This window comes from Paramisgurnus dabryanus, chromosome 19 (assembly GCF_030506205.2).
Source record: "Paramisgurnus dabryanus chromosome 19, PD_genome_1.1, whole genome shotgun sequence".
Classification (NCBI taxonomy): domain Eukaryota; kingdom Metazoa; phylum Chordata; class Actinopteri; order Cypriniformes; family Cobitidae; genus Paramisgurnus; species Paramisgurnus dabryanus.
The window spans coordinates 22,242,562-22,270,542 of NC_133355.1; the positions used below are offsets into that span (position 1 = coordinate 22,242,562).

The 27,981-nt window shown below is 35.8% G+C and overlaps 1 protein-coding gene across 2 annotated transcripts; it reads right to left on the reverse strand.

Moving 5' to 3' along the window:
* Positions 1 to 731: 731 nt before the first annotated feature.
* On the reverse strand, positions 732 to 27,946 carry grhl2b (grainyhead-like transcription factor 2b). Of its 2 annotated transcripts, XM_065293246.1 has the most exons (16): positions 27,649 to 27,946; positions 25,254 to 25,440; positions 24,960 to 25,027; positions 24,520 to 24,877; positions 24,063 to 24,118; positions 23,644 to 23,800; positions 21,365 to 21,476; positions 13,982 to 14,076; positions 8,794 to 8,952; positions 8,479 to 8,536; positions 5,576 to 5,715; positions 5,006 to 5,043; positions 4,697 to 4,788; positions 2,344 to 2,429; positions 1,904 to 1,968; positions 732 to 1,743 (listed from the first exon to the last, which is right to left on the reverse strand). In XM_065293246.1, exons 1-16 carry the CDS (start codon positions 27,669 to 27,671, stop codon positions 1,629 to 1,631), a joined length of 1,809 nt encoding a protein of 602 aa, XP_065149318.1. In that variant the 5' UTR covers positions 27,672 to 27,946; the 3' UTR covers positions 732 to 1,628. The 2 variants fall into 2 exon arrangements, with proteins under 2 accessions (XP_065149318.1, XP_065149310.1); XM_065293238.1 differs by lacking the exon at positions 27,649 to 27,946 and having other exon boundaries at positions 25,254 to 25,886.
* Between the last annotated feature and the right edge of the window lie 35 nt (positions 27,947 to 27,981).

Sequence of the window (27,981 nt, forward strand, 5' to 3'; positions counted from 1 at the left end):
AGTTTCACTTTTTGAATAAAATTAGTGAAATAAATCCACTTTTTGATAATATTCTAATTATATGACCAGCACCTGTATATATATCTAAAAATTTTGTCCATATATCTAAATGTATGTATGTATGTATGTGTGTATATATATATATATATATATATATATATATATATATGTATGTATGTATGTATGTATGTATGTTTGTATGTATGTATGTATGTATGTATGTATGTATGTATGTATGTATGTGTATATATATATATATATATATATATATATATATATATATATATATATATATATGTATATGTATATATATATATATGTATATGTATATATATATATATATATATATATATATATATATATGTATATATATATGTATAAATATATATATATTCTAATAGCAGCACATTTAATGTTCCCAGCATATCTTAATATATCTTTAAATTAAAAAAAAAAAAATATATATATATATATCTTAATATATCTTTAAATGAAAAAAAAAATATATATATATATCTTAATATATCTTTAAATGAAAAAAAAAATATATATATATATCTTAATATATCTTTAAATGAAAAAAAAAAAAAAATATATATATATATATATTCATTTTGAGATATATTAAGATATATTCATTTAGAGATAGGAACATTAAATGTGCTGGCTATTAGAATTCAGTGCAGTGTAGAACAACCTTATTACAAAGACGTATAAACACTAGATAATATATAAAAACACATTTATTTACAAATTATTATTTTCCAAAGTGCCCTTTTACATAATTTCTTTTTGGAAGACATGGAATATGAAGTACATAATTATAAACATGGAAAATGCAAATATCTTGGCCATAAAGATGGCTGAAATGAATCTCGGCTACAAATGCCCAATGCTTTTTATAAATTGTGGTGCATTACAGTTCAGCATTATTCAAACATGTTTCCTAATCATAAAAAACTTGAAATGGCACACGTGGTATGTACATCAGAAATATGTCAGACACTCAGAAACTAAATGATATTTACTATGTTAAAAAAATAATAATATTAATAATAACGTTAAACAAAAAGAAACAAACATTTACAGTATTGGACCCTTTCACAGATCAGTAGCTCTACAGGTAACAGTGTAATTCAGCATTACATTCCCAATGGAAACACTTGCTTTATGTATCATATACATCAGAGCAACTTTAGTTTTTATGTGAATACCGCATCTCTCTTACAAATGTCTCTAATAAAATTCCACTCCTTTTGGATAAATTCTGACTTGAATTTCTGGACACTCTTCAAAACTACATGAAATGTGATTCAGTCCGCATTTGTATCCTGTACATAAGGAATTTTGGATGCGTTTCACAGCAGGATAATGACAAACATCCATCAGCATATTTCCCACTGGACAGATCCAGGATCATTTGAACCCTCAATGAATTATTCATACTCGAATCCATGTTGAGGTCTTTTAGGAATGAGGTATATCAACTTTTAGTGATTTCAAATGAATTGGCAGATCATATTGAATCAGATGTAGCTGACGGTCGGTCTACGTGAATTTAACTGCATGTTGACGGCTACAGTCAGTCCAAGTAATAAGTCTGTACAGTAAAATGCATGCGATGAAGATCATATTTCCGTTAATGTGATTTTGTATCCATCACCGTAGTTTTCAATGTTCAGGATAAACGTGTCTTCATTAGAGTAATGCTCAATGATATTGTCATCCATGTTCACCAGGATCCTGTATTGGAGAGAGTTAATATGACACATTACTTAATAATGTAGATATCCAGATTCACAAAACATCTTGCTTCTTAACTGCTTAATTAAAAAAAAATATATATGTTGTATTCCCAAAAAAATTTCTTAAGAACTTGTATCTCACTCCGTACGTCACTTACCCTTTCTTGCTCTTCTTGTAAATCTTGGCCATTCTGTCGATGGGCACACCATATTTCTCTGAAATCTATGAGGATGAAACAAACATCACAACGTCACTGTGTATTTGATGGGTAAAGCAAAAGTGAACTGAGATTGAGAATAACAAAAAAAAGACATCGTTCAACAATTAATTGTGATTTTTAACAAAAATGTGCAATGCATTATCAAAATGCACATTGATTTAACTGAAGGAATGTTTTTATCTAAATGTAGATAAAATCACACACACCAAGCATTAAATGTGTTTTACACTAAGTATTAATACAGAAATTTAATTCAATTGCATTACATTGATTTGAATCAACTGACAATGCATAGCCTTTGTAAAGCCCTAGTATGTTGCCTGCATGGAACTTCATTAGATTAGAGTATAGCGCCCTCTATAGGAAAATACACTTACTGCATCCATCAGTCCCTTGAGAGTGGGTGTTCGCAACATTAGAGCATCAAACACCTCATCAGACTCTTTTCTAACATACAGAAGCACTGCAAACACATAAACATTGCTTAATGTCAACACTATAATCCTCCGTGAATACCATAACATTGTGCAGATTCAGAGCATGTCACAGAAAACTGGTATAATACGCTATATTCGTGCTTTTCTGAGGAGGCACAAATGCGAAAATCGCCAAAACATCGTCATGTGTGTGGCTCGTCATGTCAAAATATGTGTTCCATGCATCATGTGAACCTATGTGCATTGCGCGTCATGTCAAAATATAAGCCTACACTGCAAAAAAATTACTTTCTTAGTATTTTTGTCTTGTTTTCAGTAAAATTTCTAAAAATTCTTAAATGTAAATGCTTTTTCTTAATGAGCAAAACGACCCAAGAAAATAAGTCTAGTTTTTACATCAAAAATATAACATTTAAGTGATTTTGTGTATAAAACAAGCTAATTTTTCTTGAATTAAGTGTTAAGAAAAATGTTCAAGATTTTTTGCTTACCCCATTGGCAGATATTTTTGCTTGTTTTATGCAAAATAGCGCTTAATTTGACATTTTTGGTCTAAAAACTAAACTTATTTTCTTGGGTCATTTTGCTCATCAAGAAAAAGCATCTTCATTTAAGATTTTTACTGAAAACAAGACAAAAATGCTAAGAATTTTTTTCTTAAAATTATATTTTTGCAGTGTAGAAAAAAAGTCAATTTTTAAGACAAAAATATAAACTTTAAGTAAATGAGTGCTTAAAACAAGCAAAAAAATCTGCCAATGGAATAAGAAATTTCTTCTTCAAATATGTTTACTTTTTTCATAAACAATTAATTCAAGAATTGTTTTCTCACCCGAGTAGCAGATTTTTTTGCTTGGGTTTGGATGGGTTAGCAAAGTTGGGTTTGGATGTCATTTTATGTTACAGAAGAGTCGTTTTAAAGGGACACTCCACTTTTTTGGAAAATATTTTCATTTGACAGCTCCACTACATTTGATTTTTACCATTTTGGAATCCATTCAGCTGATCTCCGGGTCTGGTGGTACCACTTTTAGCATAGCTTAGCACAATTCATTAAATCTGATGAGACCATTAGCATCGCGCTCAAAAATAACCAAAGAGTTTAGCTATTTTTCCTATTTAAATCTTCACTCTTCTGTAGTTACATCGTGTACTACATTGTGTTATACAAGCAAAACAAATCTGCCAATGCCTGTTTTATGAACAAAATCACTTACATTTGATATTTTGGTCTAAAAACTAGACTGATTTTCTTGGGTCGTTTTGCTCATCAAGAAAAATCATCTTAACTTAAGAATTTTAAGATTTTTTTACTGAAAACAAGACAAAAATACTAAGTTGTGATTTTCTTGGCAGATATGGCTATATATATATGGCTATTTTTAGTCCCCAAAATCTAAAAGGTGACAATTTTCAGCTGCTGCATAATATTATTGAGCGCGATGCTAATGGTCTAATCAGATTCAATGAATTATGCTAAGCTATGCTAAAATTGATAGCGCCAGACCCGAAGATCGGCTGAATGGATTTCAAAATGGTAAAAATCAAATGTTTAACTCTAGGGGAGCTGGAAAATGAGCATACTTTCCAAACAAGTGGAGTGTCCCTTTAACTCCAAACCCAAGTGACAATGGTAAGAAAATAAACAATTGAGTAACCAATATGTAAAACTGACACGGGAAAAAATTCTGTGGTACGGACACGGAAAAATGCGTAGATCTGTGACAATGACACAGATAAATGAGCAAAACATTCCGTGACTATAACACGGAAATTTGTGAGATCAGGCTGGTCATTTTGCTCATGAATAAAATACATCTTAATTTAAGAATTTTTTGATATTTTTACTGAAAACAAGACAAAAATACTAAGTACAAAAGTCTTTTTTTGCAGTTAGATGCTCGCATTACTTAGATACTCGCTTAACCTCATGTGTAATCAGATTGTAATCAAGTGTCTTGCGAAACATGAGCGTCTCTTTTATCATTAACCCTTTCGATGCATATGCAGCAGGCATGTATTTTGACATGACATGCGATGCACATAGGTTCCCATGACGCACCATATACAGATTTTGACATGACAAGCCAGACACATAACACCCAAAAGACATGTTTTGTTTTTTGCCTCGGAAGAAGAGAGACTGGTCGCCACTGCACTATAGTACAAGCTTAAAACATCTGAGTTTAAAGTAAAGTGTGTAGTTTTAATGCCTTTTTAGCATTTTGTTACTGGTTATGATGCAAAAATCACACACTTTCAAGTTTCGAGTGTGCCTATATGATGAACTTACCTTTCTTGAGTATTTCTTCTTTAAATTGTTTATGAGGAGGGGGACTGAATTCATCTTCGGATGACCGGAACATTCTCTTCACCAGGACACTTCTATCACAAACACACATACATTTGGGCTGAGAAAGGCATTGGAGCAAAATGTGGTTGTTTTAATTTAATTTTAGATTGAACATTTTCATATCAAACTAAATCATGATAAATAAATTAATAAACCGTATGAAATTACCCTATAAATAAATATTTATCATTGTGATCGACAAAGCTGTGAATGCCACTTACAATGCTGAACCATTAAACAAAAACTCACCCCTCTCTGTCAATTTCCTCAGTATTAAAGGCAAATACCTGCAAATATATACATATACATTACTGGTAGTAAACAAGATATTTTGGTAAGCACACAGCTGATTGTAACCATTGTAGGAAAAACAAATATGGTGGAATTCAATGGATACCGTCAACTGTGTGCTTACCATCATTTCTTAAAATATCTTCTTTTGTGTTGAACAGAATAAAGAAATTTATACAGGTTTAAAACAACATGAGGATGAGAAAATTACGACAAAATTTTTATTTTTGAGTGAACTGTCCTTTTAATACTCTCCAATATCTGTGTAACATTTAATCAGACTTCAGTAGATACATACACCCATGAGGAAGTCGTAATGACCTTTTATGTAGACTTATTAAAGGTCATGCGTTCTTCTATTGTGTCTCAGACTCATTAGGAGCACAATGGACTGCTAAGGTTACCATGACGGTTCTTTAATGACGTCCTACAACCTTTCCGATGAAACCACAACTACTGTAAATGGCAGAGCAACAGAAAGAGCTGGATGACTGTGCTCACTGAATGTGTTTTCAGAGTGACTCATACCTGGCCCGCTCTTTGCAGGTTCCCAAAGTGCACATCAGGTATAAACAGAACAGGCTGGGCGTCCAGATCACTCATCATTTTAAAGAAGGTGGTGTCACACTTTTTTTGAAGGGTAATTGCTCCAACTCCTCCATCCTTTCCTGATGAGATGATGCCGTTAGAACATGCAAGAATTCAGATTAGAGAATTAGCTGTAAGTCATAATAGGCATTTTTATAAAGGGGAACACAATTGGCTAAACGTCCATCTTCTCAGAGATCAAATTAAATTTACATAAACAATTTATTTTTACTTTGCCAAGATTTGCCATTTCTACAGCACTGTTACCAGGGGTTTAAAGCATACAACTAAAATAAAATAAAATAAAAAATCATGTAAAAAATATGCCACAATAGGTCACAGGATTAGGCAAACCTAGCCTAAATTAAGCTTGCCTATCACTCAACTGTGCATAGAGTCCAGGACATAAAACATACAGTATCTTCTATAACAAAACTCATTTATTGAACCACTTTTTCTTAAACTACTTTTGTAATGAAATTAAATAGTCGAGCTGTTGGTACCATATCACTGTAAAATAAAATGCAGCATGAAGTTAAAGCATCTTGGTTTTGCAAGTCACTTCCATACTATTGTAGTTTAAGTTTTGACTTGTTATGAGTTGACACAACAAGTTGAAATTGTTTAACCTTTAACTATCACTGTCCCACAGGTGGAACGTTTAGCATTACATTTTAAAACAATAATTTCTTAGTCTTAACCAGCACTAATCTTGACTAACAATATATCGTTGGAAAGCTCTCAGATTGAGGTTTTCATAGTGTATCACCATTTTGCAAAAATAATGAGATAATACGAGTAATCTTCTAAAATGTCACTGGCCAACGGGTGAGCCCATATGATTACACATTTATTATTAGATATCCTATAAAAAAATTCTTTGTATTTTTGTATTGTTTTCAGTAAAAATATCTAAAAATTCTTAAATTAAGATGCTTCCAAAAATATCAAATTTAAGTGATTTTGTGCATAAAACAAGCAAGAAAATCTGCCAATGGGTTAAGTAAATTTTTCTTGATTTTTTTCTTGAATTTAGTGTTTTGAGAAAAATGTTCAATATTTTTTTGCTTACCCCATTGGCAGATTTTTTTGCTTGTTTTATGCACAAAATCACTTAAATGTGATATTTTTGGTTTTTTACTGAAAATCATTTTTTTTGCAGTGTAGGAATACATATTACATACGACTTTCTTACAAAAATGCTAGCCTTGATTTCAGTAGAAATATCTAAAAATTCTTAAATTAAGATGCTTCATCTTGATCGCAAAATGACCTAAGAAAATAAGCCTAGTTTTAAGACAATTTTTTTTTACAATTTACAAGCAAAAATATCTGCCAATGGGGTGAGAAAAAATCTAAATATAAGTTTTATTTTTTTCTTAAACACTTAATTTAAGCAAAATTTTCTCACCCCATTGGCAGATAATTTAGCTTGTTTTAAACACAAATTCACTTAAATTGTGTATTTTTTGTCTTAAAACTAGGCGTATTTTCTTAGGTCGTTTTGCTCATCAAGACAAAGCATCTTAATTTAAGAATTTTTAGATATTTCTATTTAAAACAAGACAAAAATACTAAGTAAGAAAGTCATATATTCATAATTCTAATATATCTTATTATAAATCTTCCAAAATCTTGACAAATTATATATCATTGGAAAGCTCTAAGATTTTCGTATTTCTTTTTTCATTAATAATAATAATGCAATGACAGTCATTTATTAATTTGTGATTTGAGTATACAGCAAACCGTTGACACCTAGTGGCCTTTGTTGGTAAAACCACTTGAAGTTTGACAAAACCTCATTGTTTGTGATTTAAACTTGAAATCTGGATTGGAACTAGTTGAGACTTTTGGCTTTATTTTAAGGCATTTTGGGAGTAAATTAAACTGTTTCATTTATATGGATTTTCAATATAAAATATATACTTTATTGCATTATTTTATAGTTTAAAATAATATACTTTTTAGTTTAATATTCACAACTCCAGACACCTTTAACCTCTTCTTTAAAAAGAGACCAAGAGTACGCTTCTAGAGCAAAGAATGCCAGAGTTATATTAATTTGAAGGTGCACATCACCTTTTCACCCCCCCATACAAAAAAAAAGGGGGGGTGACAGTTAAAGGGACAAAAATGAAAATCCTGTCATCATTTACTCACTCTCATGTAGTTACAAACCTGTATAAATGTCTTTGTTCTGTTGAACGCAAAGGAAGATATTTTAAGAAATGTTTGTAACCAAACCATTCGTGGACCCCATTTACTTCCATAGTATTCTTTTTTCCTACTATGGAAGTAAATGGGGTCCACAGACGGTTTGGTTACAAACATTTCTCAAAAATCTTCATTCATGTTTATCAGAAGAAAGAAATGTATGTGGGTTTGTAACTACATGAGAGTGAGTAAATGATGACAGCATTTTCATTTTTGGGTGAACTATCCCTTTAAAGACTTAACTTAATTTGTTAATTTAAAGTAACATAAAACATATCTTGATTTGACATCATTACTACTACCACAGTGTAGTAGCTGGGTTGTAGCCAAATGAAATTACACAAAAATGGAATAAAACTAAATAAAGTTTTTCTACCCCACTGCACAAAAAGTCCAGTTGTGTTACTTTCTAGATATTGCATAAATATATAACACAGTCACATGCAAATATGGGACACATTTGAAAAAAATTTTGTTTACCAAAACAAAATCTAAATATGTAAATTGCAAAACATAAAAAATGCACCAGCTTGTGCTCTATTTGTAGAATAGAAATGTATTTGCACTATAGTAAAAAAAATGTACGCTACGTGAATTATAAAACATTATTTTTATTGCCATCAAACCTTTTGTTTTCTTGCGGTTCTGTTTCCTCTCCTCATCTCTGATCTTCCTCTCCGCTCCCTGAGACATGCAAAGACACAGACAGAAATACAGTGAAGAAGAGAAATGAGTAAACATGATCCTTCAGAGCTTATACATTAGCACGTGTAAGGGAGGTGTGTCTGGTCAAAGCAACAATACTTAACACAACCGCATGGAGGCAATAGAGAGCTTCACCTTGCTTTAACGCTTGTCATTTTCACTTATTCATTGCTTCAAAACATGACATAACAACATATACTGTAGACACAAGTTGAAAGCTGAGGGTTGGTGTTTACCTTATCACAAAAGACCTTGATCTGACAGTAAGCTCTGTGTAGGGGTTTGTTACTGCGGTTGTTGTAGCTGTACGTGTCAATCTGGATCATGAGAGGAAGACCCTTCACACCCTTCTGAGAGGAGAAATCTGTGCTCAGACAGTTCACTGTGATGAAGATCTAACACAGAAAAACACACAACAACTCTCCATCAGCATCACTGCACATACACTTAACACTTAAAGAGACAGCTCACCCAAAAATAGAAAATTTACATAGTACAATGATTATTTTTGGGTCAACTTTAACACAAGACCTGATGGTATGAAATCATATCCAACAAAATATCAGTTCGTTTTTTTATTTATTATTATGTGTCGTGTATTCATATTTCCTACCAGCGTATTTCAGATTTGACCTACAGAGTCCTGACCGTTAAAAGTGCACCTTGTTTTTCCCCCAGCAGCCACCTACACACAGGCAAAACAGGTGCCTGCTCTGACACGTCTGCTATATCATTGAGCCACAGGCGATGCTCAGACAGCAAACAGTATACGGTAGTTTCGTCACACGGACCAACTCTTCAACTGGTGGGAATATTGGCTGTATACTAACCGAAGGCTTTGGATTAATCTTAAACATCTCTGCCATTTCAATCCTAAAGCATTTCAATGTCAATGCTTTCAAGTCTTGCTCAATAAATATTTATGTGGTTAGTTATTAACGGTTTCATATAATCAACCATTACCAATGCCAGAGGACAAGTGAGAGGTCAGTGGTGGTGGTGAGACACGCTACAATTTAACATCATAAGAGACAAGAAAACTGCATTGAAGCACTTTGAAGACTTTGTCTAAATGTACACTGTAAAAAAATTCTGTAGAAATTGCAGCTGGGTTGCTCAAATTTTGTTCAAAGTTAAATGAAAATGAAACATTTACAAGTCTTTGTCTTTACAGAGTAAAACTAAAAAAACAGCATCAAGCAAAACATTCTGGGAAACAAAATCTGAAGCAAAAAACAGAAAAAGGTTGATGATGATTTCTGGTTCCCAGATTGCTTTGCATGAGGCTGTTATTGTATAGTTTTATTCTGTAAAGATAAAGACTTGTTAATATTTAAAATTTATTTAACTTTGAACAAACTCTTGCCAGTAAATAACATAAACGTAAATCTACGGTAAATTACCAGCAACACAGCTGCAATAACATTGTAATTTCTACGGATTTTTTTTTACAGTGTACACAAATAAGGTGTACTTGTTTAAAGAACCTTGAAGAACGGTCGACATCTTTTTACTAAAGCTGGACCCAAGTAAACTTACAAGATGATACCCTGAACCAACATGCAAATAAAACTAAAACTAAAACTAAATACAAATGGGTTTCAGTCTGCATGTCCTGGTTAGTCGTAGGCAGCAACCACAAATCAAATATTAGGGATGAACTTTTAAAACTTACCGATATTCAATTATGGTGTTTTCTAAGTCGATACGGCTCACTTTTAGAGGGTTTTTCACCGTAGTACTTTTTTATTACCACCTTGTTTGAAGGTCCAAGCGAGCTGTATGAATACTAAAATGTGTAAACACTGCAGATCACTGATTGGCAGAGAGAATCGCTACCATACTATCATGCACCATCGAACAAACTTGTCATTGTCTGCTCTTTTTTGTATTTGTTAATATAATCTTCCACAATCATCGGCTGTTTTAAAACAATTGTTTGATGCCCGATAGTGGAAAAAATCTATCTCATTGCAATTCAGATATATTTTACAAGGTGGCTAATTTGTATTAAAGAGCATCTATTTCATTGCTAAAAAACAACGTTATTTTGTGTATTTGGTATAATACAATGTTTTAACGTAGTTTATTGTGAAAAAACACATTATTTTCCACATACCGTACATATTTGCTCCAGATATACTGCTTTCCTTAAACGCTCTGATTTGTTACAAAGCTCATTGATCTTAAAAGCACTGTGTCTAATCTGTATGTTGCGATTGGTCTGAATACCTCTGACGTCAGCCGGACGTGTTTGTGTTTAAGTCATGGTTTAGTCATTAGTATACTCTTTAAATATGAAAACATTGACTACTTACAGGCTGTGAGTCAGAAGCGGGCAGAATTAAGATAATGACCGTGTGTCCATGTCAACATGCCGAGGAAGTAAACTGTTGCCTACAATCCGTGTGTTTGTAGTAGTCCAAGAAAAGAGATTTACGTTGGAGACGATAACTCATGTCAACGTTTCCTTTGGGATTTGTACCTTTTGAATATCGTTAACGTTCTAATACACACTTACACACCAAAGGAAATATAAAATCGTGAATCTGATAATTGGTGCCCTTTAATTAGTGTGATCACATTTGTATATTTTTGTAAAATTTCCCTTGGCCCCTGTGACATTGGGGTTAAGATTGGGGTTTCATTATTGTTTTTTATGATAATTGTATGTTTTTCTTCAAAAATATAACTTTTTAGCAAAAGCTGAAATAATTGCATTTTTGTGACGGAATTTTGTTAGAGATCAGATTCAGAACGATTATTAAAACATACACGGAGTGTAAAATTAATAAAATAATTTTTGCTTCAGTTTTTTAATATATTGGGTAAGGGGCTGGACACACCAAAACTTTTAAACGCGGCTGAAAACGCCTTGAAGACGCCAAATGCCAGCTGTTTTTCAGCTAAGTGCCCGCTTTCTTCAGCTGAGCGTTTGGTAGCTGTGATACTTCAGCTGCGAGCTGGTTGGTTGCTGTGGTAATGTCCCGCCCCTCCTCCACTGTGATTGGGCGGCCGTGTGAGAACTGACATTGACGAGCGGAGCTTTTCTCCCAAAGTTGAATCTCTTTCAACTCTCGACGCTCAGCGCCGAGCGCGAAAAAACCGCAGAGTGCCGGTTTTCAGCGCGGAAAAAACCCGCTAGCTGTTGGCTTATTTGAAAAACGCCGAGCTTCCATTGGAAACAATTGAAAACATGCGCCGGCCGCGGGCGTAAAAGTTTTGGTGTACACAACCCCTAAGATAATATTGGCGGGTTATGAGTTAACTTTGTACAAATTCATACGAATTAGCCAACTCGTAAAAAAAATGATGAATTGTCATGAGATCACGCTGGGAAAAATTGGTTTTGTCAGACATACGATTATAGGCCGTCATATCGGTGCAGATTCAACCAATATTAATGCTAAATAACAATGAACATCAATGCATACACTGTAAAAATTCCTTGTGGCACTTAAATTTAAAGGATTAGTCCATTTTCTTAAAAAAAATCCAGATAATTTACTCACCACCATCTCATCCAAAATGTTGATGTTTTTTTTTGTTCAGTCGAGAAGAAATTGTTTTTTGATGAACACATTCCAGGATTTTTCTCATTTTAATGGGCTTTAATGGACCCCAACACGTAAAAGTTTAAAATTGCAGTTTCAACAGGGTTTCAAAGGACACTAAACCATCCCAAACGAGGCATAAGGGTCTTATCTAGCGAAATGATTGTCATTTTTGACAAGAAATATAAAATATGCACTTTTAAAGCACAACTTCTCATCTATCTCCAGTCCTGTGACGCGCAAGCACAACCTCACGTAATTACGTAATGCCGTGGAAAGGTCATGTGTTATATATGAAACGCACATTTGCGGATGATCTTAAAACGATAAACTGCCACAAATCCATTAATTAATATCATTCGACATACAACAATGTTGTAGCGGTCCTCTTTCTCCACACTTGTAAACACTGGGGCGTAGTTTCACATACGTCATCCATGACCTTTCAGCGTGATTGTGTGAGGTCGCGCTGGTGCGTCACAGGACCAGAGATAGACATGACATTGTAGTTTAAAAGTACATTTTTTTTCTCTTGTCAAAAATGACAATCGTTTCGCTAGATAAGACCCTTATGCCTCGTTTGGGATCATTTTGAGTTCTTTGAAACTCCGTTGAAACTGCAATTTGAAACTGTTAAGTGTTGGGGTCCATTAAAGTCCATTAAAATGAGATAAATCCTGAAACGTTTTCCTAAAAAACCATAATTTCTTCTAAATTGAACAAAGAAAGACATCAACATTTTGGATTACATGTTGGTGAGCAAATTATCTAGATTTTTTTTAAGAAAATGTACAAATCCTTTAATCCATTTGAAATTACAATTCATTTCTGTATGTGAACAACATATAATTGTATGTGATACCCTAGTGACCCGTCTGTTCTGTTCGTCTGCATGTATTGCATGTAAAAAAAAATATTTCAATTAATTTCAACTTTCTTGACTAGGAGTTGCTATATAGTGAACAAAGTTTCACAGACACATCTACTGCTCTCGTAAAAGAAAACCAAGCCCTTCCACTCCACCAGAACATCATTTCCACCTCACAGATCAATGACTAACGGAGAAACCGAGTTTATGGCTTCCTTCATTCCAGCCTGCCATCATGAAAAGCCCTTTGAAGAGACTAATAAAAGCCGAACACACATCAGTTCACATTATAACATGTTAATCAGATGTAACTGGGAGCGTTTCGCACTCCGCTGCACGTTTAATCCCGCACTCAAAAAATAATCGGATCCACTCAAATATCCTTTCTTGTGTTGCTACGCATTTCTGTCGTATTACATAGTTCACACTAATAGGTTTAACCTGTGCGCTATGAAAAGCAAATGTTTGCATAGAGAGATCTAGTTGAATGTTTGAACTAATCTTTATTGCATCAGAAGAACCAAACAAGAGCCACAATAGGAGGGCAGGGACTCTGCCTGTGAGGCGGGGAGGATTTGGACTCAGGTTTGTGTGCGTTTGGTCATGTACACAGACCTGATCCGTATCCTACGGGCGGTAGCGAACACGTGAAACCCGAGATCCTGTACAGAGATCTAAATTAATAGATAGGACTAAGGAAGAGGTACTGGTGTATTGTGAATCCCAAACATAACGCTTGGGAGTGTTCAGCAAAGGGAGAGAGACCAGTATGTGTAAAATACACATATCAGATGTCGTAACACTCCACCCTGTGTCTCAATAACATTTGTGTATTGCACACAATGATGCCAGGGCTGAATAAGAATCCAAACGTGGATGCAGTCTGAAAACTAAACCCTGGTCAAACTGCACCTGCCATTTCGTCATCTGTGTTGATGAGTACGGTTGGCAGGATGTTCAGAAATCCAAAACAAACACTGGAAAATATCCCATTGTGCTTACCTTTGCTTCCTCATTCACATCCCAGGTAAAAGACACGGCGTTGTAGGCGATTTCTTCAATATTCCCGATTGTGTTGAAGCTTTCTTTGTAGTCAGCTGTTGAAAAAGAAAAAGGTCAGCGAAAAACAAAACCATATACTGTATAATCTGCATATGTTAGTCTGAATAGCATGGGTGCACTGGTCCATTAGCGCCACTAGCCCAAACCAGCATGCAATTCATCTACAGACCGAGTCTTATTTTCTATTATATTTTTTAAACAATGTATGGTAAATAAATCATTTTTGCAAGAGCCGCGTGAAGTGTATGATCTGCGTATGCAAACAAATCGTGTAAGTGTCTATACTAAATATTCAGTCTGCCAAAGCAAGCTGGGTATTGTTGAGGCTGATAAACCGAGTGGATATTAAACAGCTCGCTAGCTTCCAATCCACGCTACTAGATAAGGCTTATCTGTTCATGTAAACAAACACTTGCTTTTTAAAGTAGCCGCTTGATAGGCTAATTCACATTTATGACCACTTACACTTAAAACAAGTCTGTGATTCAGATGATATGATATTACTTTATAGATTTAAAGGTAATTTTGTTGGAGTCTTCTTGTCTATCAGCGCTGGTTCAGATAAAGGAGTTAACTTGACTGACACTCTTAACCTGACCGTCTGTAAAGTTTGTCTACAAGATGCTAAGGTGCTCTTATTGATTTTTTACTTCTTGTTATGTGGTATTCTGGGTGGTTGCAGGTCATTGCTGAATGGTTGCTAGGTGTTGTAACTCAGTGGTTGCTAGGTGTGTAGGTCATTGCTGAGTGGTTGTTAAAGTGCAATAATATTACGCAGTGCCCGAAAATAGTCCCCAGCTATTGAAAGTTACCAAGGGAACTATTTTCGGGCACTGCGTAATATTATTGCACCTGCTGCAGCCATTACGGCAGCAAAGTCCTTGATTATTACGCCAGTTTGAGATTATAGTTCCTCCTAGGCATATCGGTCTAGACAATCGCAACTTTTAATTTTCTGCTGGTCTTAGTACATGATGTAACTACAAAAGAGTCAAGTTTTAAATAGAAAAAATATTGAAACTCTTTGGTTAGTTTTAGTGTGAAGCTAATGGTCTAATCAGATTCAATGGATTATGCTAAACTATGCTAAAAGTGTTACCGCCAGACCTGAGGGTCAGGTGAATGGATTCCAAAACAGTAAAATTCAATTGTTTTAATCTAGGGGATCTGGAAAATGAGCATATTTTTTAAAAAGTTGGGTGTACCTTTAAAGGCGCTCTAAGCGAATCTGCGAGACGTCACTTTTTGTGTTAGCGTAGCTAACTCCTCGCACTCCCTTCCGTGCTTTCATGAACGCGCCCAACCCCCACCCCCAAATCCTTCTTGGCGTTTATTGGCTGGAACACTTTGTTTTGTTTCGTGGTGCTAGGTTTGGCAACTGTGTTTATATTGAAGTTTGTAGAGCCTGGGCTGTTTACAGAGATCACGTTTTTTGAAAATTTGATCAGCAGACAGGCAGCAAGCAGATAGTGAGGAGATGTTTGCTGTATGTAACAAAAAAATGTTTTATGGTCTAAAACGCGTGAATTCCCTTAGAGCACCTTTAAGATAGGTGTGTGTAATCATAGATACAGTACTTAATATTAACAAGATGCGTCAATGATATGAATGGGGAGATCACAACGGTCAATATGGCCTCTCTTGCCCCGCCTTCGAGTAAAAAGAGCCAATTGTCAACCGTTGGAAAATGAAATTTCTGGTGGAGGACTTTACCCATGTGCAGTATTTAACAAGTCTTGCTTCAACAAGACATGGATGAGTTTGGTGTAACCAAGGGGCAACCTTCCGATCTCTCTCGTGAAGCCAACACGTAAGTGACTTAAAATGCAATTTATCGATGGGCTGTTGGATACTGAATCCAAAAGGTTGTCATTGTAACTCATCCATTTAAATTATATTAAGCCTTAAAGTTTTGCATAATTACGGGCATGGTCACATGAGTGACGGGTGAACTGCCGCTGCTGTCACTACCGTCGAGCTAGACGGGCGTGGTTTCAGCAACCAGGCACCTCAACTCCACCCACATCCCACCTCTTTGCCTATTTTCGGTTATCCTACTTCGACTCCGCCAACTTTGGACTTCAAAACCTGATACTGTGGTTGCGTGTAGACGAACGTCCATGCAGCATAAAAAAGGTACGGTTTTGAAAATACCAGTGTACGTCTGGACTGGGCCTCAGTCGCAACCTGTGAGACTCGAACCGGCGGTCTTCAGGTTACAAGCCCGACTCTCTAAACATTAGGCCACAACTGCCCCCAAAAAGGTCATTGCTGAGAGGTTACTAGGTGTAGGTCAATGCCAAGTGGTTACTTAACGTGTGTATGTCCTTGCAGAGTAGGGCTGTCACTTTTCGTTCGAAAATCGATTGCACAATCGATCGGACCAACCAACAAAAGTTTCGAAAAACGAAAATAGGCAATCGATTTTAACCAAATATGTACACTATTAATTTTAAAAGAATTAAACAGTTAAAAATATAGATGTAACAAAACTCACAAACAAGCAGAAAAAGAAAATAAATAATTCCGAAAGTGCATTAGGTGTGCGAAAGCTAGACAGAAAATACCCAGCAATTTTACGCACCTATAGTTTCACGCTTTCAATCGCTGCATCTAGTGTTTTGCAAAGAAAATGGAGGACAACGTCAATAAACCTGTGCAACACGAGAGAGCGTCGAAATTGTGACCTTACAGGAGATGATGAGTTATGACAAGGAGCCACCCTTGCGAGCTGACAGCGACCCGCTTTTGTGATGGAAGATTGGCAGTACGAAATACGCAGCTGGCAACGAAGTACCCGTGTTTCCCTGGGACATCAGTGCAGTCGGAGTGCGTCTTCTCAACAGATGGACATGATTGGCTCTTGACCCCTAAAATGTTGATCGACTTGTTTTCCTGACAAATAATTTGTAATGGCCCTAGTCTTTTTGCGCATTTCATTATGCCTGCCTAGTGCCGCCTAAGTGTCGGTTACGTTTAATAAAAAAATACACAGCATGTTCTCAACTTCAAGTAAGTCTATTTAAAGTTTCATTTTTGAACAGTTGTTTGAAATGGATCGAATCATTATTTAAAATATTTTTTGAATTGCCTAAATCATAAAAGCAGCCGGTTGAAGCCCGCAGTAATGTTTTTCATTTATGGCAGCAGTCCACTCTGCATATTTTTTTAGAGAATGTTGCACTTCTGTACTGTTGCTGTGTTTTATCCTGCACGAAACTTAATGACAATGAATTAGAAATATTGCTGACTTGTGCATTTCAGGAGCTCTCTTTACATTTGTCTGTTACTTGGCGTTGAAAATGGAAACGTCTTTTTAGACATGGAAAATCGATTTTACAATCGATTCAATGAACACTTATATATTAAAAATCGAAAAGTGACAGCCCTATTGCAGAGTGATGGCTGGTTAAGCCAATAGGACTTAGGACAATAGGACTTATTGCTAGCATCACCCCAGCAAAATGATTAGTCAGATCACCTAGAACAATTACACACTTAAGTTTATACTAAGATCTTGTTCAAATCCCCAACATTATTACTTAAGATAAATCAATAGTAATAGTGACCCTTGCTTTAGCCCAACCACTTCAGTTACAAAGAACTTTGCCATTTAAGTAGCTATTATTTGTGTCATTTCCAATGTAGACTGATTTAAGTATAACCAATATCTGTTTTACTCTGAAGCAGATTAGAAAAGCAAACCCCTTTTCCGATGGACCACCATTACGTGGTTTACCAGGACTCGAGCACACCCGTTCATGTCCGTTAGCCTGCCCCCCCCTTTAAATAGGCCCATTCAAATCCCAGCTCTAATGTCATGGCCCCAAGCCTAAGGAACAATCCCACCTCAACTGCTATTCAAATCTCAACCGTGGCAGTGTCACATTTCAGTCCCTGTCTCCCCTACTCGGCTTCGGCAATTCACCATATGTCTGGGGATCCGTCCACCTCACCTCTCCACCAACTCTGTCTTCACGCCCATCAGCGTTCATTTCTGTTACCTTAAAATGTGTCATCAAAGGTTTTTCTCTTTTTTTATCTATTAGACAGGTTTTAAAACAAAGATAGCTCAGATATTCCCTAAGGGTGCTCCCATGCTCTAAAAGTCTCCAGGCCAAAACTTGACAAAAGACATAGCAGAGCGTCTGATTACGTGAGATGAGGGAAGAACATGAAGAGACAGGCTCAAGATGATGGTTTACTGAAGGTGTGACAAGGTGTGAATGAGTTGTGAATCATTTGGACAAATGCAGCCCTGCTTCTTATAGACTACAACAATTTGAAGAAGGCATGATTTGCCTTATTGCACCTACAGGAGATGCTGGACTTGGTAAAAAGATTGGGGATTCATAAACTGCGATCTCCTATAACTGTGCTTTAAATAACCATGGGTCTCTCCAAAGAGGCTGTAACTGTAATGAAGTCAATAGTTTTCATGTGACGTCACACACTTAGGGGAATGCCCTGCTGGAGGGCAAAAGACGACTATCTGTTGTTGTCCACAGGGTAAGAAGTGAGTGATTTCTTTCAATAAAATGCACTAACTGATACGGAGACAATCCTTCTACAAAATGCCGTCAAAAACGAAAACCCAGATAAGAGGCATAAATATATGTGTCTCTGTTCCCCATAAGGGGAAACAATGGCAGCCATCAATATACACTTGTATTTACAGTGACCACTTCATGAAGGTAATCTCACGTAAACACCGAATATAGTTATCATTATATTTTTAGCCATAAATCATATCTTTGCTTAATTTCTTACCTGGATTGTTGTGAATTTGAAGGATTACTCTTAAAAAAGAGGATTTTCTTAAAAATAAAATCCAGATCATTTACTCACTCCCATGTCATCCAGAAAGTTATTTAAATGCAGTTTAAAATTGCAGTTTTAATGCAGTTTCAAAGGGCTCTAAACAATCCCAAACTATGCATAAGGGTCTTATCTAGCAAAACGATTGTCATTTTTGGCAAGAAAAAAAAGCACTTTAAACCACAACTTCTCGTCTTGCATCAGCCGTGTGATTCGTCAGCGCGACCTCACGGAATTGCATAATCACGTCGAAAGGTCATGCGCTACATATGCGAAACGCACATTTGGAGATCATTTTAAACCATAAACTGACACAAAGACGTTATTTATTATCATTCCACATACAACAACGTCTGAACGTCCTCTTTCTCCACACTTGAAAACACTTGTAGTTTCGCATACGTCATCCGTGACCTTTTGACGTGATGACGTATTACGTGAAGTCGCACTGGCGCGTCACATGGCCGGTGCAAGATGAAAAGTTGTGGTTTAAAAGTACATATTTTTTATTTTTCTTGCCAAAAATGACAATCATTTCGCTAGAAAAGACACTTATGCCTCGGGTGGGATTGTTTAAAGCCCTTTTTAAGCTGCTTTGAAACTGCAAGTTTAAACTGCATTTAAAGCTCAAATATAGTCTATTAAATTGATAAAAATCCTGGAATGTTTTCCTCAAAAAACTTAATTTCTTCTCGACTGAACAAAGAGAGACATCAACATTATGGATGACATGGGGTGAGTAAATTTCTGGATTTTTTTTTGTATAAGAAAATTTTGTATTCCTTTAATTGTTTTTCAGTAATATGATATAATATATTATAATACAATACAATATGGTGCAATACTAATATTAATATAATCTTAGTGGGAGTATAAGGCAAGGCATTTTCTAAACATAGCAAGAGTGGAGGTCTGGTGGTTTTAGTGACTATAAAATATGGAATCGGGTGCTGTGTATAGATCGCAAGTAGGGATGCACCGATACCACTTTTTTGGAATACGAGTACGAGTACGAGTACTTGCATTTCAGTACTTGCCGATACCGAGTACTTAATAAAAAACATGATTTAAATTTACAGGTAACAGCTTTAGTCATATAATTTAACAAAAAAACAAGGGACTAGTTTTCCAGTTTGTTGTAAACTCTGCCTCTTTGGACAACACAAGAGGCATTAACCCCTTACACGCCGCTCAAACATAGACATTTCTCAGACCATGGTATCGATCCCTGGTATCAGGGGACTTTCAACGAGTACGAGTACTTTAGAAAATGTGGTATCGAGGCCGATACCCGATACCAGAATCGGTGCATCCCTAATCGCAAGTACCCAAAACTTTGTAGTTGTGTTCATATTTTAACATTTCTTCTGTTGAGAGGTGATTATAATAGTTTTGGCTTGAAACTTTGTGGCTGCCTCTCTATGGAGAGCCCAATGAAAACTGCTGCTTTTTTGCCCTCCAACCCCCCCCCCCCCTCCCCAGATGGGTCACGTGACTGAAAACTATGGATAAACAAATTAATACCACACATCCAATAAGGAAAGAAACTGGATCTTAAAACCATGAAGTGTGACAATAACAATATAATTCCTGAGCTCAGTTTCCTTTCACTATTAGTTATAAAAATGTTTATGATTTGCTTTATCGAGTCTTTTTTTACTTCTTTAATACGTTTTCCTTCTTGTGTATTTATTTATCTGGATTAGATGATTCCAGTCTACAAAAAATACTTTAACTTTTTTTATTAACGCAACACGTAGGGCTTAACATTAACATAGGGCTGCTCGATTATAGGAAAAATCATAATCCCCATGATTTAACACGATTACGTACTGACTGTAAAACATGCAAGTTACAGTAAAAAAGCATTTAAAACCATCCTAATGCATTTTTGGTTAATTGTCAGAAACTGTATCCAAATCAATGACTACAGCTGATGTTCATAAGACCATTTAATCGTCATTTTACTTACTAATTCTACAAAGCAATCAAAGAACTATGACTATCTACAAGAAATACAAATATCAGTTCAGACTCTCCAGACAAAGTTGTGTCCATAAACATTAAGTGAAGCCAAGGGGAACCAATCTCCTGAGAGCCCTGAGGGGTCTGCGACTCAAAGCTCCATCAAGCTTCAAATTTGTGGTGGACACATTTTGAAGCCAAGCAAATAGTTTGTTCAAGAAACAACTTATTAAAGAGCTCTGAGCAGTAACTTAAGTGCATCATTTTAGAAAATCATTTAAAACATAAAGTGAAAGCATTTGCTTCCCCGCATAGTTGTGAAATGTTTTCTATGTCTGTTTAACTACTGGTATGGCAGTAGAAATCTGACATATCAATAACTGGAACTGTGAATGTGTCTTTATTCATCGCCCCTCGTGAGTACTACATATAGTATTGTAACTTTCATTAAACATCTGCTTTGGCAAACTCGCATAGGTCTGTTTTTTTACTGACCTCAATGAGACTACAGGTATATGAAGACAAGAGAGGAACCCTTACCAATGTCCAGAACTCTCTGCTTAGCTGTGTGCTGGCGAGAATGCCAATATTTCCAGTACTTGAGCTGCTCATCGCGGTTCTTATCTTCGCTGAACACAACCATGATGACACTCTGACAGAGAAAAATGAAGAAGAAAAATTTAACACAGGTTGCTACAAATCCACATGGTGACTTTAAGCATCATGCAAGAGCTGTGCAAGTTGTAGTTATGGTGTTAAAATATTACCCTAACGATACTGAATGCCTTTTATTTCAAATACGCCACACTTTCGCAGCATAAATTGCAGATTTCCGTGCTCAAAATATGCAGGGCTTGCATTATTTCATAATCCCCGCATTTTCGTAGGAAAAATCACATATATCTTAGCAGAAAGCATTTACTTTCACACAAGTGCAGCCATGTCCCCTGTTCCCATGGGAACGTTATGAAGTGACATAATTACGCGACGTGAACCTCATTGAAAAGCTGCAAACAGTTTCTCCAAGTTCCCGCAGTTTTTGCAAGTTCACGCAATTTCATCGCATAAAATTGCATAAATATCCCGCATATTCCATCGCATTTTTTAAGAAAACATGCAGAAAAATCAAGAATTTTTTCCTGCAACAATCACAAAAAACAGACGTTTTTCTGGAAGGACTGCTTAGAACAGGCTCATTGGAATTACATACCTCCGCCTACATTTCTGCATAACCTAAAATATGTTGTTTTTGGTACATTTCACTAGATCTTTTTGTTGGGGTGACCATTGGGGCCACTGGAGGTGCTTGTTTTTTCTTTGTTTTGATGCGGGTTCATTCAAGGTTACTGTCAGACTTGATCATGTTCGGCTATGTCAAAAACTTGTTGTTTACAGGAACGGGCGGTGACTTACAAAAAAAGGACAGTTATGAATAAAATACATCTGTATTTTTTAATTGCCTGTGTTTTATTAAAGGGGAAATATGAAATTCTGACTTTTACATGTTTACGTGCTATAATTGGGTTCCCAGTGCTTCTACCAACCCAAAAAATGTGAACAAGAACAACCCAGTAACTTAGTTTTGGTAAACCATTCTCTGCAAGCATGTGAAAAAATAGGTAATTAAAATATGGCTCCCCTTGTGATGTCAGAAGGGGATAATAACATCCCTTAATCTGCACTATCCAACCACGGCACATTTATGGTGCTTTTCCATTGCATGGTTTGGTTTGGGTCAGGTCGGGTCAGCTCACCTCACTTTGGCTTCGTTAGCTTTTCCATTGAGTTAAGTATCATCGCAGTGTTAGGGATTATAGGCGTGTCGTTATATTTGCGCTGCCTACTGCTGTGACATCATACAAGTGAGAGCGTGTTGGAATGCTAAACATCCCCATACATTCATTTATTTCTCAGCCTGCCACAAAATCCAAATTGACCACCACAAATAAATGTTTGCACATCACATCGGGTTGCTTCGAACCCCACCAGATGGTATTAAAAGAGAATCGGGTACTATGTTCTGCACCCAGTGGTAAAGCTCCCAAAAGTAAGCTGACCCGACCCAAACCAAACCGTGGGGTACTATGCAATGGAAAAGCGCCATGAGTGCAGTGATCGGCTCATTTGCATTTAAAAGGACACACCCAACAACAGCACATTTTTGCACACACATGTGTCTGCTTCAAAAAAAAATCCTGCATCAAAACGAACAAAAATCAAACGCCTGTAGTGGACATTCCATGGAAAGATGCAGTGATACATCGAGCAATGTATTTTAGGCTATACAGAAATGTAGACAGAGATACAGGCCAAGTAAGAATGCCTTCAGAGGTGGTCTGTGTCATCAGGCAAACATGAAAGAATCCAGTAAATGATAAACATTGTCTTATATAAGCAAATAAAGCGCAATAATAAGGTGAAGTTAAAACCTGTTCGGCAAAAGATCCTATCTGTTGATAATCATGAAATCTCCAGAACAAATACTAACACTGTTTATTCTCTGCATTTCGGTTGCTTAGACACTTCTTCATAGCATTGCCATTTCAAAACATCTTTATGGTCATAAATCAGACATGTGAAATGGGATTTCCCATGTTGGACTTTAAATGGAATGCAAAATCCGTATATAAAAAGTATGCAAACAATGCTACTGGGATATAAAGTCCATAAATCAGTGCTCTTTGGATGCTGTATTTCTTAATTTATCAAAAAACTCAATAATATAATGGAAGATAAAAAGTCTTCATTCTCACATGGCTATACATTAAAAACAACTTGAATGCTGTATTAGTTGGATGAGAGATGTGTGTCACACTCACCCTCACTTTGCTGATGGGATGTCGGAGACGTTTATTGGCACTGGTCTCATTCAGTGTAATGGCGTAAAACTGGCCCTTGTTCAGGTAGGTCATAGGCCCCTCACCTTGTTTTTGTCGTAATGACCGGGTAGCTTCTAGTGTGTACTGAAACGTATCTCTGTTGAAGAACAGTTTAGTATGTTATTCAAGTATGTGAGACATAATTGTCAGAAAAAATGGTCAAGATATGTATCCCAGCCGTCACTGGGGCTGTACCCTTTCAAAAATTGCAGCAATTTTGCAGTTCATATTAGTATCTCAAAGGTACATATTGGTACTAAAAGTATACATAAACTATCTTAACCTTTTTAAACGTTACTTCCCCAGTGACAGCTGTGGTATGTATTTTGACAATTTTTTCGAACAGTTTAAAGACTTACATATCGGTCTGGTCGTATATGAAGTCATCAGCTCCAAGAGATGATGGGCGATACTTCTGTTTCAAAAGAAACAATTCATCAGTCATCCATTTGCTTTATTATAGGAATAGTTTACCAAATTTATGATGACAATAATAAATGTGTCATCATTTACACCATGCATTAGTGTCTTGATGCAATTTTGATTTATTATAAAAAAATTCACAAAACAAATTGATGTCAAGAAGACAATATAGTGCACTATTCATACTGGCTACATTTATGATACTTTATTGGTGATTTTTGCTCATTTTTTAGCTTGCTTTTCATTAAACTGAACATCAAAGCTCAATGTGTTAATACTGGAATAAAACAATATGGACTAAATGACGACTGAAGAATTTCTTGGGTGAACTGTTCTTTTAAATCTACTTAGGTTCGATGAAATACAAATGTTCACCAGACATAAATCACTCACTTCATTGCTGTCTTCTTCGTATGTGCTATCTGGACTGCTGCGGTGATCGTCCTTCCCAAATCCACCATGGCAGACAGCAGACGTGTCGAACGAGTGGGCCTGCTCGTAGATGACCCGCGTTTGTTCTTCCCCCTCGGTTCTGTAGTGAACCCCTGAACCCAAGAGGATAGGGGTGTAAACTTCAGCTTTTACCACCGCAACGGTCCCGCTCTCCCCCTGGCCTGTGATGTACTGTTCCCGTTTACTGTCCTGGTGATCGGTGTTGAGCGACAGATTCACCGGTACTGATTTTAGCACCTGGACGTGGTTATCTACCGTCTCCGGCTCTGTTTGACTGCTGTTTCCTACTGTGGTGTTTCTAAAAACGCAAACAAAGATGAGGTGTGCATGATGGCAATATACTATGTGCAATAAATTGCTTTTTATCGTTTAAATCAGACCTCTTTTCTTGCTCTTCTGAAATTTCAACCACTTTGCTAATAGGTAATACTCTTTTATCTTTGGGCACCTGTAGAGTATTAAACATTAATAAACAACAATTAATATGCATATAAGTAAGCATTATAGTTTCAATGATGAAAAGCTTACTCAATTATGTCATTCAATATTATACTGTGCTCATTGGGTTTACTTTACTAGAATGTTAATGAATAAAAACGGGAGCTTTCATTATTTCATAGTTCACATCGACCACTTATATACTATGAAGTATAAGATTAAGGTGATGTTGTGACCTTGTAGTACTCATAGAGGAGCCCAAGAGCTGCTGCACTGTCCTCATCTCCATTGATGCTCATCATGGCCTTGGTGGCCGCAGTGAGAGGATTCTCCAGGTAAGACCTCCATGCTTCATCCTCGCTGGTGTAGGCCCGCCGCGAGTGGAAGGACGGCTCATTGGGCACAACTACCACTAGCCTCTTACTGCAACACACATACACAAACCAACATATCAGCACATCAGCAGACAGCAACATGCACACCGACATAAGTGATCCAACTGATAAAGCTCCATGTAAAAGCTCTATTTTGCATACTGTTGCAAACAAACCTGCACACTGCACCTTTTGTCTGATGTATCAATGCCAGAAGATATCAAACAAATCAATACTGACAGTTGATAGGTGACAGCCACTTGTATTTATAGAGTAGCCACAAAAAGTTTTTGCAAATGTTTTGTTTTACTTATGCTAAACTTCAAACTATACAAATATCACTGTGTTAGAGAACAAAATAAGAAGCCAAGTTTGTTAGGTGTACATTACAATAATAATAATACAAAATGAAAAAAAATTCAAATGCTAGTACTGTATACATTGTTAAAGGGATAGTTTCTTCAAAAAAGAAAATTTGGTCATCATTTACTCACCCACATGTTGTTACCTGTATAAATGTCTTTGTCCTGATGTACACGAAAGAAGATATTTTGAGGAATGTTTGTAACCAAACCAATTAAGAGCCCCATGCACTTCCATTGTAAAGAAAAAGAATACTATGAAAGTAAATGGGGTCCACGAATGGTTTGGTTATAAACATTCCTCAAAATATCTTCATTCGTGTTCATCAGAACAAAGACATTTATACAGGTTTGTAACAACACGATATTGAGTAAATGATGAAAGCATTTTAATTTTTGGGTGAACTATCCCTTTAATGTGATAAATTACACCTGTGGTTACTTTGCTAGGACACCTATTTGAATCTAAAAGGGAACTAAATGCACCACAATTAAGACCAGCTGCTTAAAACTTACTGGAAGTTTTTCTCAGAAAAGTTTATTAAGGTTTTGAGTAAATATCTGTGCTCATTTGTTTGAAGATGTCACTTACAGACGTTGTTCAAAGACTATTATAACCAACTGTCTATCAATGAATTGTAATAATACAATAATAATACATAATAATGACACAAACATTAAATAATACCAAATAAAAGTCTTATCATTTAAAATATAAACTCAGCATTTTAAAGATGATGTTGACAGTAAATGTGCATTGTATACTGTTCTGCTTTCCTTTGACTTGAACAAGTTAAACAATGCAATTTTTGTTTTTCATACTGGTGCATTATTGTGTTTATTGTGTAAACCTGCCAGTAAAAACTGCCCATTTTAAGATCTGGCTTGGGTGCACTTTAGTCAAAAATAAATGTGTGTTTTCACTTTCAGTCGAGTTTTTATATGAAAAGTATTATTCGATTAGAAAAGTCATAACAACAAAATGTTAAAGAATAATCTGTAAAATGTTCTTCAGAATTAATCATTGTCTTTACAAAACAACACAAGTCATCCATGAGTAAACGCACGAGGACTGCAAGTACACTCCCGTCTTTCGCGGGAAAATGTTATTGTGACTTATTTAAAGGGAATCTTAGTGAATTCAGATCAAAATGACACACCTTAAGATTAATTTTCCTGCTATGATAGATGACAAGATCAGTTATAACCAACATCACTAAAAACGATTTCTAAACAAAAAAGTTTTTCACTCACCACAACCAAAATAAACAGGTTTTTTAATCTTTTATTAATTTTATTATTATTAATAGTATTATTATTAATCTGCACTGCGTTTACGAAAACAAAATAAATGTTACATTTCGGATTTATCCAAACGATCAAAACAACTGATCTCTGCAAAAATGTGAATAACATATTCATAAAATTTATTCATTTAATTCAGGCATCACATAAACGTTCAAATCATCTAAGATTATCCAGGATTACTAACATAACAATGGTGATCTAAAACGAAAACTTTATCTAGCATTATTTTAGCATAAAAGTCACAGGTAGTAAATAAAACGTCTGTTTTGCAACTTAAAACAATTGTAAATAAACAAAAGGAATTTCTGTCTGTTTGTATTCAAGGTGTTTCCTCCGCGAAAAATGGCGTTTTGACCGCAAAAAAACTTTCCCTCCATGTTGTCCTTTATCAATTAAACAACAAAAAACCGACCAATATCCACGTGTATAATATTATACGACCCTAACGTTAATACTACCAGCATGAAAATAAAGTTAAAGGATGATATTGTTGTTCTTTAATGTAAGGAAATGCAGAAGGGGTCGCGGTGACGTTCCGACACTCGCGCGAAGGTAATGAAGCTCATGTCGCAGATAATGACTCTTACCTGTCTGCTGTCTCCTGTGACATATTTCTCTTCCTCCGTGGTTCTTCCTTGTGAAACTGGACTTTCAAGTCGGTGCAGGTAAAAGAAGACAGAGTGAGAGTGAGAGAGATGCCAGAACCCGAGCTACAGGTAAATCTGCTTTTCTCTCCCGGATTATTTCACAAGGTCTGAAGGAGCAGGTAGGAAACACCTGATGAGATGCGCGGTCCCGTCCTTCCCAAAGATTTATTGTGTTAATTTCAGCATCAAAAAGAAATATTAAACGGTTTAGAGTAACAAAAATACTTTACGTTTTCTATATTCTTATTGTTTGCGTATTGACATATGGGTAAA